General features: G+C 43.0%; 1 protein-coding gene across 1 annotated transcript; it reads left to right on the top strand.

The window, feature by feature from the left end:
* The first annotated feature begins 15184 nt into the window (after positions 1–15184).
* Positions 15185–15903, top strand: LOC124688614 (18.6 kDa class III heat shock protein-like). The gene is made up of 2 exons (XM_047222268.1): positions 15185–15433; positions 15528–15903. Exons 1-2 carry the CDS (start codon positions 15185–15187, stop codon positions 15813–15815), a joined length of 537 nt encoding a protein of 178 aa, XP_047078224.1. The 3' UTR covers positions 15816–15903.
* Positions 15904–16112: the final 209 nt, after the last annotated feature.

The following is a 16112-nucleotide window of genomic DNA, read 5'->3' on the forward strand; positions in this document are numbered from 1 at the left end:
CTTTTTCTGCATGCCAACTTTTCTCCTGGTTTTGTTTTTACGTGTTCTCTCGCGCGTTGGCGGCTTGCGAGTATTTATATACTTCTACTATTGCTATTCTTTTCGCAATACAATTATATTTATACAGTTGTATTGCGGAAAAGGCGAAAAGCAATAGGTGATCCGGTACCTTTGCCTAAAAACAAACTTGGTGAAGCTTTATAATTGTATTGCGAAAAAACAGTAGGTGGACCGGCATCTTTGCATAAATAATGTACTTTTCGGTATGAAGTAGGATTAACTCTTGCTTGCGCATGTTAATATGGTGAGGCTTTGACAAATTTTATGTTATAACGTTTTCAATCAAGTGTGCACTGGGCGGATATTTCTCTCGTGGGGTTAGAAACACCGAAAACGGGTCATTTCGAATTGCAAGGTGGCGAGTATAATCACCAGCTTTCCATCGGTTGAAAGAGATAGCTGACAAGTGAGGCAATTCAGTTGCTAGTGGAGAAGTTATATAAAAATGACAACAAAATAGTTGTGTTTTTTAGGCCTATCAATTTTCCGCAAAGACATTCCATGTTTTTTAAACTCACAATTAGGTTATTAGTGGCATTAATTAGAGATACCACGATTACATTAGCAAGGGTTTTTTGGACCCTTGGAGGGTCTTTCATAGATGGTGCAAAAACAGTGTCATATGGATTCATTTTAGTTTTTTTATATCTTAAACAAGGTACTTATTTTCTGTTATTTGCAAGATAATGAATCAAGCCTACTAAGAAATGTAGTAAGCAAACTTAAAGGAGCATAGATACAATACATAAAATGAGGCATAGCAAGGTTAACACCTTCAATTGGAGAAGCCCAAGACCTCGTGATTTTGAGACGTTGAAGACCTCTCTTAGATGGATGGCCATGTAAGGTATCTAACAAAGAAAACTATGAGATGCGGCGGTCATGTGGTGGCACAAGACACAAAATGTGAGGAGAACTAACATACAATGTTAAAGTAAAAGCCATTACCGGAGAAGGAAACCGAGGGTTTGTTGAGTTGCATTTATGAGGCACAATAAATCCGATATTGATAGCCTCACGCAAAGAAACTTGTACAAGTGAAAGAAGCACATCGAAGGAAGTGCGAGAGGCACATCGAAGAAGAGATAATGCTGAAGATTTATCATGCATGCTCTCTCTCCCTCCCTCTCTATCTCTCTCACATAAGGTAGCTAATCCCCACACATATCCAGGAAGCCTCTAGAAACGCATGGGTTATGCGTACTTGCCTATTTAAATACCATGGATCATTATTTTCCTATAAATTTTCTTCTAGACTTTATTGAACTAAAGAAAACCATAGACGAGGTAGTTTTCACCAAGTTACACTGCCATGATCATATGACCACAATATCGGGAATTTCATGATCAAAGTGAAATCAAATTGATATGATCAAAATATTTACTACTAAGCTTTTATAATAATGCTTATGATAGTACATTTTATATGAATGTCACGTGCTCCTCCTGGCAAGACTAAAATGCATGGAAGAACCATGGTTGTTGAATCACGTGGTATAAGTGAATGCAATAATAGACCTATTTAACATGAGAATAGGGATGGCTATGATTATCATCCACAAGTCTCCATGACACACAGCTGATCCCGACGAGTAGTAGAGCTCAGTCTACATGATGTACACACATTTAAACTTAGGTAGCTACTTTGCAATATTGTTGAAATTCACAAGCATTCTAGGACTTGGAAGCATCAGGATTTTCGACTACGTTGATCTAGGTTTGTACAAGAAGTAACATCACTAAGATGGTTAGCTAGAGATGAACCTTCCTTCAAGAAAATGCCATATTGGTAGCGGGTTTGATCACCGTGGTACTATTAAGCTTCATGTCACCATGGCTTGCATACTCCTCACTCTTTTCTTATACCATTTAAGACGGTTTTGGCAAGAAGCGATCACTTCAATTCTGGATTAGCTAGCCATAGTGGGTAGTATCATATAGTTAGTAGTATCATTCATATGATACTTGTATATGATACTATCTCGATAATGCATTGTATCATGAAGTAGTATCATAGTCTTAATAGATTTATTAATTTTTATAATCTCAATGTAAAATTGTGTACAACATTTAATTGACATTAACTTCTTCTCGTAACGCGCACTATGATACGGTGTCCACCTATGATACTCTAATCCTCTCACTCCTACTTAATTAGCTGCAACATCAATATTTTTATGGACCTGTTATGCATGATACTAGCTAAGATATTAGCACTATGGCTAGCATTAATAGAGTGCCACACAAGGTGGCCAACGGTATGTAGACTATAGGTTAGAAAATTAAGGGGCATCATTCCCGAAAAAGTTCATATTAACCATAAAATTGAAGGGTTCTGTAGGAAAAAAACACTAATCAAAGCATATCCACTAAAAATAATATAAATAAAATGGCAAACTACGCTACACATTTGTGCACAAGAACCGGATAGCAAAACTAGACTGGAAGTTTACTCCAACATCCGAATAAATTTTCTAATATATTGAGATAATGAGATGTATCGCCACCAAGAAACCTAGCTTCCCAAATAGCATCGTCACTTAGCTTCAGATATTAAACTTACACCAAAGTGAACATAGATGCCAAGTTATAGGTTCCAACTTAACTATGTGACGATTTACAAACTAAAGTAAAACCCACTTGTTAATCTAAAGGACACTTGATCTTTTATACTCCTGTAAATTTGTAAGCATGTGAAACTTAAAACAAGATCTATGGTACATATGGTGTTGGTGTACCTACAATTAAGAGTGAACATGTATACATTGTTCTGAAAAGAAAGATACTTGAAAGCAATTGCAGAAATGTGATGCATTGAGGTGGTAAAACTCAGCTACCAAAACCGGTTTGCCTCCATTGAATCCGCAATAGCCCTTTACCCAAAAGCTAGGTGCTCATATAAGAGTGATCCTCTGTTTTGTGGCCCATAGGGGGCATATAATTAAAATATCATGAAAAACATAGCTATAAGCGTAGAAAAATGTAGAAAATTAGACAAGTAGACGCTATATGCATGTGAAAATTGGTGAATTGAGATCATTTATAAATAAAACAAAATATAAGCTATTTATTTTACGTCTTTACTGTAGGGAAATCCCCTACGGTGTAAAATTATATATATTTTTGTAAAAAATGTTACAACCACAACCAAAAGGGTCAACTTACATCAAGGGGGGAGAAAATGTGTAAGAAACCAACAAGAAGTTATAGAAAATATAGATAATCTATTCAACCAATGGTTGAATCTTAACTGCCTTCATTTTATATTTATGTAATAGGAGATCCATGAAAACGCGATACAATGGGCTACAACAAAAATGGTGATACTTGCCAAAATAAATATTAGTTATAGTAGATAATTTTACATCTTACAAGATTTTAAATGTATGTTTTTATTACAGATTTTAAGCAAATTTGTCAACCAAAATGGGCGTGACATCCATTCACTTAAGTCATCCTGCATGGTGTAAATAAGAAGAACCACATAGATATTACTCCCTCCGTTCAATAATAGACGTCCCAACTATTTCTAAATATGTATATATCTATAACTAAAATACATGTGTATCTAGACGAAAGCGAGACATTTATTTTTAAATGGAGGTACGGAGTAGTAAAATTTTAAAAGAAGCCAAAAGTAATCTGAAGTTTCAAAAAATACCATTTAAGACAAAGAAACCGAGCGTAGCGAGAAATGAAACTCTCTCTAGATCCACCGCCGCGTGGGTCCGGAAACACGCCCAGCGCACCGACGCGTGATGGCAGCCGTCCGATGCGGTCCAGGCGGGGCAGATACTAGCTCGGCATCCAGAAGCTTCCCGGCCGGTGCACCACTTTTCTGACCGAGTCGTTTGGCTCGGAGTCCATCATCCACGTCGGTGGGCCTGGACTCAACTGTTTCTGCCCTTTTATTTGGTGAGGTTTCACTCTGTGCCACTTTATTTGATGACTGATGGAGACTCACTTTCTGTCCGTTCCGGAGTCTGTTTTATGTGCTACCGAAAAGGGATAAACTTCAGCACTTTTGTACCACTCTCTTTTTTCTTCCTCGTAGCTGCCTATCGTCACACCACGCGCCCAGCAATACCCAGGAAAGGTTGCAAGCGGGGCGGGTTGCGGCTGCCCGCTACAAAGCATCGCGGGACAACGACGTATGTGCGGACCCTCGCGGTTTGCCGCAACAAACCGCTAGAATTACAGCGGACAGTGCGGCAGTCCGCATCATCCCGCAAACGCACACACTGATCAGTTGAGCTAGCTACGTATATGCTGATCGATCGGAAGCGATCGGAAGCTAGCGCATCAGCTCGCAAGCGCACGCGCTGATCAATTGCATTAGCTTTGTACATGCTGATCGATCGGAACCAGCTTTGTACAGCTGATCGATCGGAAACTAGCATGTCAGCCACCATTGTCCAGCGGAAAAAGACAATGAGATTGAAAAAATCAGTAAGATACTGCTACTAAAGATAAGGTAATCTCATAAAGAGCAGTTCTAACGACTAGGACATCAACTTACTTCCAGTAGAAGAATAGAAAATCATACGAAATCAACAAAATTCATGCTGTAAAAATAAAATTCAGTCTCGGACAGATTATTTGGCCACTAATTTTCCGCACAAAAATCACACGAAATCAATGAAATTCATGTTGTCAAAATGAACCATGACCACAAGGTACTGAGCTGATTATAAACCAAAAGGTAGTGAAATAGCAGAATCAAACACCATGCATTCTTAGCATCAAATTATCAGGCTATAATTATTCACAATGGTACTTGCTTCTGTTTCGACCACGCCTTAGAGCTTATCTAACCTGGGCCAGGATAGAAAGTGGTTCATTTGTTTCGAGGACAAACATGCAAGTGTTTGTTTATTTAGGGAAACACGAGGACGTGGTTGCTTAGGAATTGACTGAATCTTGGATCTTCCCTTTGGGTGAATCTGTTGCCCCCTCCCCTTTATGCTTCAGCCGTTCAGCCGACCCACCTTGACACTCGATGTTCAGAGCTGGCCTCTTTGCTTGCCAAGAAAGACTGAGGTTTTATACAAATTGCAAACAAATTATAGTGCACAAATAAAACAATACGCATCCATGAATTATGGGGTAAAATGATGACACCGTCGTTCGTCGTTGTCTTTATAGTAAATTCAATAAACATACATTGCACTATGGTAGCTTACCGTGTAGCGACCTTTCTTTTCATGGTTCAGCGATTATTGCATTCAACTACGAAGTTATATGGGTGTAGGTGCCCTATATATCTCGTAGGCACTTGATATTCTCAATAATATCTCTAATATGAACATGATTTTCAGTAAGTTACTATTTCGTTATACCGTGATCACGTGATCCTACTATCGGGAAGATCATGGTCCGAATCAAAAGGCTTTGTTAGAATAGGCCATCCAAAGAAAGAAAATTTTGAAATTATGGTTGATACAATAAATATCAAATATATTTATAGGGGAGCTTAATTCTATATAGGAAGGAGGGGATGCTCGGAGTAGTATATCTTACCATATCTTAAATGAAAGCCATGTGCTCCTTATGGGGGGATTAAAATGCATGGTTGTTGCATCAAATGATATCAAAAGTAAATGTTATGATACTCCTATTTAAATGTGAGAATACAAGTTTCATATTTACGATAAACAACCGGCATACATGAACAAGGATTATAGCTCGGCTGTTGCTAGTGTACACACATTCTGTTCTTAGCTAGAGTTGCTTTGAAATATTGTCGAAATCTATAAGGTATTATAGGATTTGGAAGCATCAGGATCAGTCACCGCGTTGACCTTTGTTTGTACACGATGTAATGTCAACGTGGTGGTTAGCAAGAGATGGATTATCCTTCAAGCTTTCACAGTTGAGGTAGTCTTTCAGATAACGTCAGTAGTATGATTCTCCACTTCCACATGGTTTGCATGCTCCCGAGTCTGTTCTCTTGCTAGTGAACATCAGTAAGGAGCAGTACTGCTGTACTCTCTCATTTTCCTTTTGCGTCCAAGTGCAGTTTCTGTACTTTTGTAAGTAGCTGCCATGGTCGACCAAGGAAAGAAAGTGGCTGTTTTTTTCTAGTGAAACACAAAGTGTGTATTTCCAGGGAAAGAGAATGAGCTGGCTGCTTGGGAGTTGACTGAATCTTGGGCCTTCCCCTTGGTGAAGCCGCTGCCCTGTCCTTCAGGCTTCAGCCGTTCCGCAGCTCAACCTCAACACTCGGCATTCAGAACTGGCCTCATAGCTCTGCAGATAAGGAGTGAGGCTTTTTCAACAGTAAAAAGTAGAAAGTTGCTAGTTCTCGAGATCAAAGCTCGTGCTCAGCTGCAAGCGTTGGATTCGCATCACTTGAGATATAAGTTGGATTGCAACTAAGATTTTTTTAGTTGCAAATGAAGTTGCAGCTGATTTTTTGCAACTACAAAAACATCTCTCCAACCGTTAGATTTTTGTTATTCGTGTTAATAGTGAGTTGGAACATAAGTTGTAATTAAGATCTGATAATGTTACATCTCTAACAGGGCCCGTAAATCCCGCCGGAACCGAACTTTTCCGGCGGATTTACGGGTTCGGGCCGAAACGCGCGCCGATCAGAGCCCGTAAACATGGGCCGGCCCGAATCGGAAGTTCAGGGCCCGAGAAACTCCCCGCACGGCCCCTATTAAAAGGGTTCGCGGAGGGGAGTTCGGTTCGGAAACCCTACTCCCCTCCTGCCGCTCCTCTCCCGCCACCACAACCTGCCTCCACTCCGACGAGCAATCCCAGGCCCTCCGATGCTGCTCCGCCGGTACGGACACCACCCCGCCATCTAAAATGACGCTTGCAAGACGCGTGGGTAGGGGTGGTGGCCGATCCGGCGGCGAAGGTCAAGTCGACATCCGCCGGGCGTACGGGCGGAGCCGGAGCGCGTCAGGCGGTCGCGCTCCGACGGCGCATGGAAGCGTGTCGGCCGCAAGTGGCCGGAGCTAATGCCACGCCATCAAGCGCGCGCGGAGGCGGCTGCGGCTGCAGAGGGGGAAGCGGAGGCGCCCCCCGCTGTCGGCGCGTGCAGCCCGCCGCTGCCGTTGTTGCCCCCGCGCGGCGACGATGACGACGACGCCGCCGACGGACCGCCTCTCCTCTGCGGGAGCACCTCCGAGGCGGCGGCCATCGAGGTGGCGGCGCTCGTCGTCGCCTAGCAACCGGCGGCGACCATAAACCCTCCGCCGACGCCCCGGTGACAGTATAGTCTCTTTCTTGTCTAATTAGGAGTACGTTATGTAGGTCCAGTGCGGATGTATTTTGCCACTATTATTGTAAATTATGAACGAATTAAGCTTGATCGGATGAAATCGACTGCAATCGCGAGTATCGATTTTTCCCGCGCCTGTTCTGCGTTGTGCCTAAATGCGCCCGCAATTCATTTTTTGGGAGACTGAACTCAGTTTATTCAGTTACGATAAATATAGGCTCTGTTAGAGATGCTCTTAGTTCGTTCTGAGTTGAGTAGCCCCCCCAGAGAGACCCTAAAAAATAACAATATTCACCCACAAATTTTGGTAAAATGATTGAACCCTCATCTGCCATATGTATTAACTGCAACTCTTTAAAAATACATCAATTTCCTGTAGTTTAGTGTATAATAACCTATATTTCATTACAAGTTTTAGGGTGATTGGCATTTTTAATAACCGTCCATCTGCCCTGATCTAACGGTGGTAATTAGACGGAACCAAACTGACGGAACCAAAATTGCGGGACCAGAACCAAATTCTGTAGGACCGGAACTTTAAATATATTTTGCGAACACTATAAAAGACAAACGTCCTTTTAAGCGGCCAAATCATCTGATGAGACTACACAAATCTTAAAGCAACAAATAAATGATCATATTTGCACATCTTAAAATCACCGTCCAATTCTCACAAAATCTAAATCAATCTCACAATCCTATCTCTCCCACTCTCACAACCTCTCTCTCTCTCTGTCACGGCGACGGAGGGGGGTCTCTCCCGGCCAGGGCTGGCCCCCGCGCCCCCGGGATCCAAGGGGCCCCCAACTAGACAGCTTGTTATATCATGTGTATGTCGGGAGGAGCTCATGTCGCACAGTCGCAATGGCAACGCCATTAGAGCAGATCGAAGCTCGAGAGCTTTTTCGCGTACGACTGGGAGAGACGAATCTATGCTTCTCCTTCTAGCTGGGCTGGGTCGTGCGGCCCTTTTTTCCTTCAGTGTGCTTGGGCCTTTTCACTTTAAACGTTATGTGAGGATTATTAAGTCTGCGGGAAAGGACGAAGATATTTCATTGCCATGAACGAATATTATATTATGTGTGTTTTTCTTTCAAAATTATAATGTGCTTGCCATGAGCAAATAATGGTTGTCGTCGATGATTATGAGTTTTTTTAAATTATGATAGTTCAGTCCTTGTTTCTAAATGAATTACTACGCCAAAGCAGGCCAGCACTCTTGGTAGCTATTGTCTTCAAGAAAAATAAGAACAATAAACAACACTCTTGGTAGCTACTGTCTTCTTGATAAATGAAAATGCAGTACTAATGTGACTATGTCCTTCAAAGAAATATTACGTGTTTTTGAAATTTATCATAGTTCGGTACAAGTTATAGCATGAGCTACCATGCCATCTTCTGTAAATTCAGTACAAGTTATAGCACGAGCTAATAGTAATTTAACATGTAGCAACTCTGAGAGATGAACCGCAAGCTACCACATTGCCACTGTCAAAGACGAAGCCCCATTATCGGTCATCGTCTGACACGATGATTCCCTGTGGGTGTGAATCACCGCCGGCATCCTCTGCGTCATTGTAAATCCGTTTCAGCGCCTGCACCATTTCACCCATAAAAGGCCGTTGCGATGGATCGTTGACAGTGAAGCAAGTAGCCACTGTTGAGAACATTGACGGTGATGCAGAGCTCACCAAGCTAGTTGAAATTGATCTGCCATCCTTTCGCAAATGAACCATGTTGTGCCAATGCACTGACAGACCCGAGAATTTAGACCCGAGAATTTACCAGAGCAGCTAGCTGGGTCATAATCTGAGCATACGAAGTGGCGTACATATATTAGGTAGTACCCAGCCACAAAGAGAAGTTAGCAAATCACATGATTAAATCGTACAACCAAATTCAGAAAGCCGCGGCATACTTAATAAAACATTTGGCAGCTAGAGTTTCAGACATTTGTGAAAGCACACAAACCTACATTAAATAGGAACTGTCTGTCTAATGACAGAGCAAACTAAATCCATCTGAAAGTAATCTGGAAGCTTGCCCTCTCAAGTTATGATGGACTATACATAACAACTCAGCTTTCAACCTAAACATCTGAAAGTAATCTGGAAGCTTGCCCTCCCAAGTTGATGTGTCTAATAAAATGCAGTAACAATTTGAACATGAAGAACATAGGGATATAGGCAGCTCAGATGAGTCACGTAAGATGAATCATTCAGACTTGAAATATACAAAGTGACTCCGGAAAAAGCAATAGCAACTTGAAGATGAAGAATGCATACTTCAGATTCTTTCTGCATATATCGCCAGTCAATGCATACTTTAGTAAGCTGAAGTAGTGCAAAGGACTAAAACTTTCGAGAATTTTAGGCCATAGCATACAAAAATTGAAACATGTGCAAGAACGTAATATGGCAGTGCTAGTGCATAGCTGTGATGCAGATTCAAACTTAATGAAAACTAGATTGAACCAACTAAAATGACAAATATCGATGTTTGCTCTGACCAGCAATGTGATTATAACATAAACAAATTATTTTTCTATAGTTAGTTCACTGAATGTTGTCCGCATCCTTCATGATTAAGCTACAAGCAGTATTGGCTAGAGAGAAACCTTGCTATGTGTAAAAATAAGTCAGAGATGTGAACAAGTAGACTTCATGGCTATAAAATGTTTTATTTGAGCCGGTGAGTAAAATGAAAACTGATATATCTTTAAGAAATTGTAGTACAAACAAACATTATGCTATGAAGATACAATGGATGTCCAAGTACAGTTGCACAACTCACGGAGTATCCATAGACATTACGAGCTGAGCAATATACATAAAAATAGACAACTGCTGCGTAGCATCAACAAGCAACAACGGTCTCAGACTCTAGCTCCAGCCTTCAATTCATATGTCCGCAAGAATCAAGAGAAGAAATATTCAACTATCTACAATGTTTCAGAATATAATCGAGCTCCTAAGTAAATTCACATTCTAACTGAATCTCCAGGCAACGAAAGGAAAAACAAACATGATGGCACTTTGTGTTCAAATCTTAGTGTTGTAGTTAATAATGTGGTTCCATAGCGAAGAACAAGCAATATGCTAGTCGTGATGCAGTATTATTTTTTATGAATCGGAGCTTACCGACGGCCACAAAAGCGATTGAAGGAGGCAACATGGACTCGTCAGGTAGGGGTTGGATGCTCCCAGCGATCCCAGCGACGCTCCAGCAGTCCAGCCGATTCCCGCTACGGAGGGGACGGGTCCGTGAATCTCCAAGCGATCCCCGCGACGAGAGGGAGGGGCGGCGGCGGCTCGCGGCTGCGATGGACATGTCAGGGCCCCGCGACGGGTGGAGGAGCGGCGGCTCGCGGCCGCGACGGAAGAGAGGGGGGTTCGACGGAGAGGCCGGGGCCGTGAGTCCCCGCGATGGGCCGACGGGCTGCGACGGAGGAGAGGGGGGTGGCGACGGAGAGGTCGGGGCCGTGATCCCACGCGACGGGGGGAGGGGCGGCGGCTGCGGCTGCGGGGAGGCGTCAGCGGCGGCTGCGGCGGGCGCTCGTGGGAAGCGAGCAGAGTCCGCTTCCGTGCTCTTTCTATCGGGGATTCCTTTCAATCGGATCTTGATTTTGATCTGACTCTGTTTTTTTTTTCTATTTAGAACGCTGATTAAAACGTCCGTTTATAATTGTTGTTGCATTATAGAACTTACAAGAAATTTATCACAGATTTAATCAACGGTCACGAAAAATTAGATTAGACGGAACCAACATCCGATTAGACGGAACCAAAGTTCCATGCCAATCACCATAAATTCACAAATGATCACATTTTACTGCAAAGTTAGCTGCCTATATATCTTTTACGTACTTTGTATTTGTAATAATAATTCAAAACTTATGGCCAGGATTCTCCAACAAGTTACTTATCGGAAAGTTTATGTTCCAAATGCAAAAGTTTTGTTGATCATCCAAAGTTATTTGGTAGTGGAGTATTTGTGGGGATGAAACCCCTACTTTCATCCAATCACCACTACTCCCCACAAAATGGAATCCCATGTAATCCCTAATCCCATTTCTTAAAACTTCCCTTTGGTAGGCAGGGATTGTTGCAGGGATTGGTGCTCAACGGCAATAGCAATCAGTAGGGCAAATCAGTATAGATTAGCAAAGATCTATTTTTATGAAAACGCGCGCGCGCGCACACACACACTGATCAAAACTAACACTATAAATTTTGTTTTGGTATGCCAACAGCTTGGGGATAAACAACAGAGCTGAAACATTAATCAAAATTATCAATTTATCACCAATCTGGCAGGAAACATCTTGATATGTAAGACCATATAAGAGTGTATCATGCTCCTGGCACTTTTGTACAGGATCCAGAATGGCCCTTGTCCAATAGAAGAGATGCAGATTGGGTTACACTATTGCTTGATGTGATCATCTCTTTTGAAACTCCGACTATAATCATGGCGGTGTGTCCAGATGCAGAAAACACATCATTACAATTAACATCAAACGAGCAAGTATTTCCAGGGCTACAAAGTGCTCTCAATAGGCACAAAGTGAGAACAGGAAAAGCATGTGCTGAGATCAGGAGTTGCCAGCAAAATGGAGTTGGGTGGATTACAGATTGCTGAGAATAAATCATAAGGAAACTCGAAGTATACAGTAAAACATAGCCAATAGTTTAACAACTAACAATCACCTGCTCCCTACAATTAAGTTAACAGTAAAAAAAGTCTTCTCAATGATCAACTGCTTCCTATAGTTAACAGTAGAACATACATGCCATCCAACAGTTTAATAACCAATTATAAATTTAAAGAAAATTACTCAGCCATGACAAAATAAAAGGCTCAGTACAGAACCTTTTCACAACACAACCAGCCTGACAAGCAAGGCATCGCCCACAATGGCACTAGAATACGAAATCTTAACTTGAAATCTAAATCCATTAATCCACAAATAGAATTAAGACACTACTTGCAAGGATACCATGCGTAGATATAGAATAATAAAAAATGATGTATTACCACATGGTGTATGTGGTGAGCAACCTAAACAAACAAAAAAAATAAAAAAACGATGTATTGTGTATTACGTATCACACTAGATACTAAAATGGAATTCAGGTTCTCCCAATACTACATATTTTCTTTTCATACTTGCATTGCAATTAAAATATGTTGGTAACATCTACTGGTAACAAACATATTGCTCCTAATCCAGTACATCCAATAAAAATCGGTGATCGTTTACTATAATCATGCATGGCGGTGTGTCCAGGTGCAGAAAATAGAGCATTACAATTAACATCAAACGAGCAAGTATTCCCAGGGCTACAATGTGCTCTCATTAGGCACAAAGTGAGAACAGGAAAAGCATGTGCTGAGATCAGGAGTTGCCAGCAAAGTGGAGTTGGGTGGATTACAAATTGCTGAAAATAGATCATAAGGAAACTCAAAGTATACAGTAAAAGATAGCCAATAATAACCAACAATGACCTGGTTCCTACAATTAAGTTAACAGTAGAAAAAAAGCCTTTTCAATGATCAACTGCTTCTTAACAGTACAACATACATGTCATCCAACAGTTTAATAACCAATTATAAATTTAAATAAAATAACTCAGCCATGACAAAATAAAAGGCTCAGTGCATAACCTTTTCACAACACAATCAGCGAGACAAGCAAGGCATCGCCCATAATGGCATTAGAAATACGCAATCCTAACTTGCAATATAAATCCATTCATCTACAGTAGAACTAAGACACTACTTGCAAGGATATCATGCTTAGATATATAATAACAAGGAACAATGTATTGCGTATCACGTATCACTCTAGATACTACAATGGAATTCAGCTTCTCCCAATACTACATCTTTTTCTTTTCATCTCAGATTCTTCCAATACTTAAGAAATAAATAATACCTGCATTGCAATTAAAATATATTGGTAACATCTACTGGTAAGAAACATATTGCTCCTAATCCCAGTAATAATTGGCGATCGTTTCAGGTCAGCATCGCATCTTCCTCCCAATAGCTGCTACAAGCACATTGCGTTGCAATGAAAATGTGCTACCGGTGCTACAAGTACGACATCATTTTGGCAGAAATAGCTATGCGCCTGTGTATACGTAGTCAGCAACTAATTACCAGCTCTTGGGAAAGCTGCGAATACATAGCTAGTGGTGGACGAAGGGTGCGAGGAGCTCAGATCGGGCGACTGGCTAGCATTGCAATAGAGAGGGAGAGAGAGAGAAGGGGGTTACCGGAGAGAAGGTAGACTGAAGTACAGGAATGGTGGTGGTGTGGCGTAGCCGGTTAGATTCCAAGAGCCACTTGGCTGGATCCATGCTTGTCTTTGTCGGTCATATGCTCCACCTATCACGCACCTCCTGCCCCTCCCGCAGTTCTTGCTGCTGCTCCGCTCACCGCCGCTCCATTAGCCGCTCTCGCTGGTCGCTTGCGTGGCGCCTATTGCTAGGTTTTGGACGGGGACATGATAATACACGTGGTCTAGGTAGTGGATTGCATTTAAGAAAAAAGCCTCACAGTTTGGGTCGGGGATGGGGTTTTCCGGGGATGTGTGGGGATTGTTTCGGCCCAAAACTCTGTTACCAAACGTGTCTTTGGCAAGTTAGGGATTCAGGGATTGATCGGGATAATACTCGCTAAGTCCTCCAATACTCTGGTACCAAACGAGCCCTTGAGGAGTATTAAAATGCATGTAAGTTGCATGGTTGTTGTACGACATGAGGTCAAAATTTAATGCCAGTGTGATACCTCTATATAAATGTTAGAATGTAGATGAAAATAATATCACATTTACAAAAGGGCAGCCCACGCACATCAGTCGAGCGCGGACTAGAGCTTAGTGTTGCTACTATATTGTCATGTACACACATTTTATTCTTTGTAAAAGTTGCTTTGCAATAATATTGAAATCTATAGGCATTGTAGGATTTGGAAGCATCAGGATCTCCCACAACGCTGAAATAGGCGTGTACATGATGTAACATCGCCAAGGTGGTTAGCTAGAGATAGACTCTCCTTCAAACATTTTCCATTGAGGTAGCCTACGGGAACAATTTGGTAGAATGAACCCGAGCTTCCGCATGGTTTGATGGGATTGAGATATATGGACGTGGAGTTTCACGAAGAAACTTGTGATCTGATTTGAGGCTATCCGAATACTAGATCGAGTCTTCGAGCAGTCGCCTAACCTGTCGCCCGTGAACTACGGGAACTGATTTTCCACATTTTCTAGAATGAACTCTATTGTGGCATCGACAAACATTGGGTATGTTCTCTTCTTCTTCTTCATTTTTTTAGCGAATCGGGTGTGTTCTCTTCTTGATGTGTATGATGAATATTCCCTCTGTCCATTAATAGATGTTCGATGGTTCGTTTAAATTTGAATGTATCTATGCACTAAAGTGTGTCTAGATATATTTAAATTTAGATAAACTTTTAACATCAAAAAATGGACAGAGGTAGTAGATGATTTTGGAACTTAACGCGGTTTTCGTGATGTAGAGCGTCAACGGGCAGGGCCCAAACAGTAAGTTAACTTGCTGTGCAGAGCCCAGAAGACGACCACCCAAATAGACAACGGCCCATCTGCGGTCCAGAACAGCACAGAATTTCTCTGGATTCCTCTGGTGCTGTACCAGGTTCTTCCATGGCCCCTCTCGATCCTTCTCGACGCGCCACCGCACCGCCGCCCGGCGACATCTGGAACCTTCGCATCGCCCCCATTAAAACCCCTCATCCTCGCTCCACCGCGCACTCAAGAAAAAATCCAGCGATTCTCGAAGTCTGAGCCCACTAGTCCATCCACTGTGCGAGGAACCAACCGAGGAAGAAGAACAAGAAGCCATGGCTGAGCTGCTGTTCGCGCCCGCCGTGACCGGCCTCCTCCACCTGCCGGAAGTTCTGGACCGACTCGCCGCCGCGGACAGTGACCAGCGCGGCAACGCCCACCACCACCACGCGGCGCACGGGCATGGACAGCATCGCGCACACGGCGTCGGTGCTGGCGGCGGCGCGCCTGTGGACATCGTGGAAACCCCCGGCGAGTACGCCTTCCTGCTCGACGTCCCCGGCCTCTCCAAGTCCGACATCCAGGTATGCACAAATCCTCTTCATTTCCCCCATTTCTTGGACTGAACCGGAGGACTGAAGGATGAAATTGACATTGGGCGCGCTCTGAAATGCGCAGGTGACTCTGGAGGAGGACAACGTGCTGGTGATGAAGAGCGTTAACGCCAACGGCAACGGCACCGGCGCGGGGAAGCGGAAGCGGGACGACGAGGAGGGAGACTGCAAGTACATCCGGCTGGAGCGGCGCGCGTCGCCGCGGTCGTTCGTGCGCAAGTTCAGGCTGCCGGAGGACGCGGACGCGGGCGGCGTCACCGCGCGCTGCGAGAACGGCGTGCTCACCGTCACCGTCAAGAAGCAGCCGCCGCAGGAGAAGAAGCCCAAGTCCGTCCAGGTCGCCATCGCGTGATCGATCCAGAGCTTGCTACGGAGCATTTGGTAGTACTTCAGTGTCGTCAGTGTAGCGGTAGTTAAGTTCGTGGCGGGAGGAGGGTTCTCTTGTGCTGCCGTGCTCCTCTGTTCGTTCGTGGTATGGCTGGGGACTAGGTATTGTAGTTGTCTGCAGCTGTGGTATGGAACTAGGGAAGAACGAATCAGTCGTGTTTCGTGTTTTGAATGTGTACCGTTTGTGGATTTCTTTTGCTCGGTTCATCGTGGTCCACAACTCCACAAATCAGAGTAAATTCTACAGGATCGATCGTCCTTC

This window comes from Lolium rigidum, chromosome 2, assembly GCF_022539505.1.
Source record: "Lolium rigidum isolate FL_2022 chromosome 2, APGP_CSIRO_Lrig_0.1, whole genome shotgun sequence".
Lineage (NCBI taxonomy): Eukaryota > Viridiplantae > Streptophyta > Magnoliopsida > Poales > Poaceae > Lolium > Lolium rigidum.

What these genes read in the sequence shown, in the direction of transcription:
- LOC124688614 (XM_047222268.1), top strand. Translation starts at nt 15,185, where the DNA reads ATGGCTGAGCTGCTGTTCGCGCCCGCCGTGACCGGCCTCCTCCACCTG. An exon ending in TCTCCAAGTCCGACATCCAG is followed by an intron (nt 15,434 to 15,527) that starts GTATGCACAAAT and finishes TGAAATGCGCAG; the next exon opens with GTGACTCTGGAGGAGGACAA.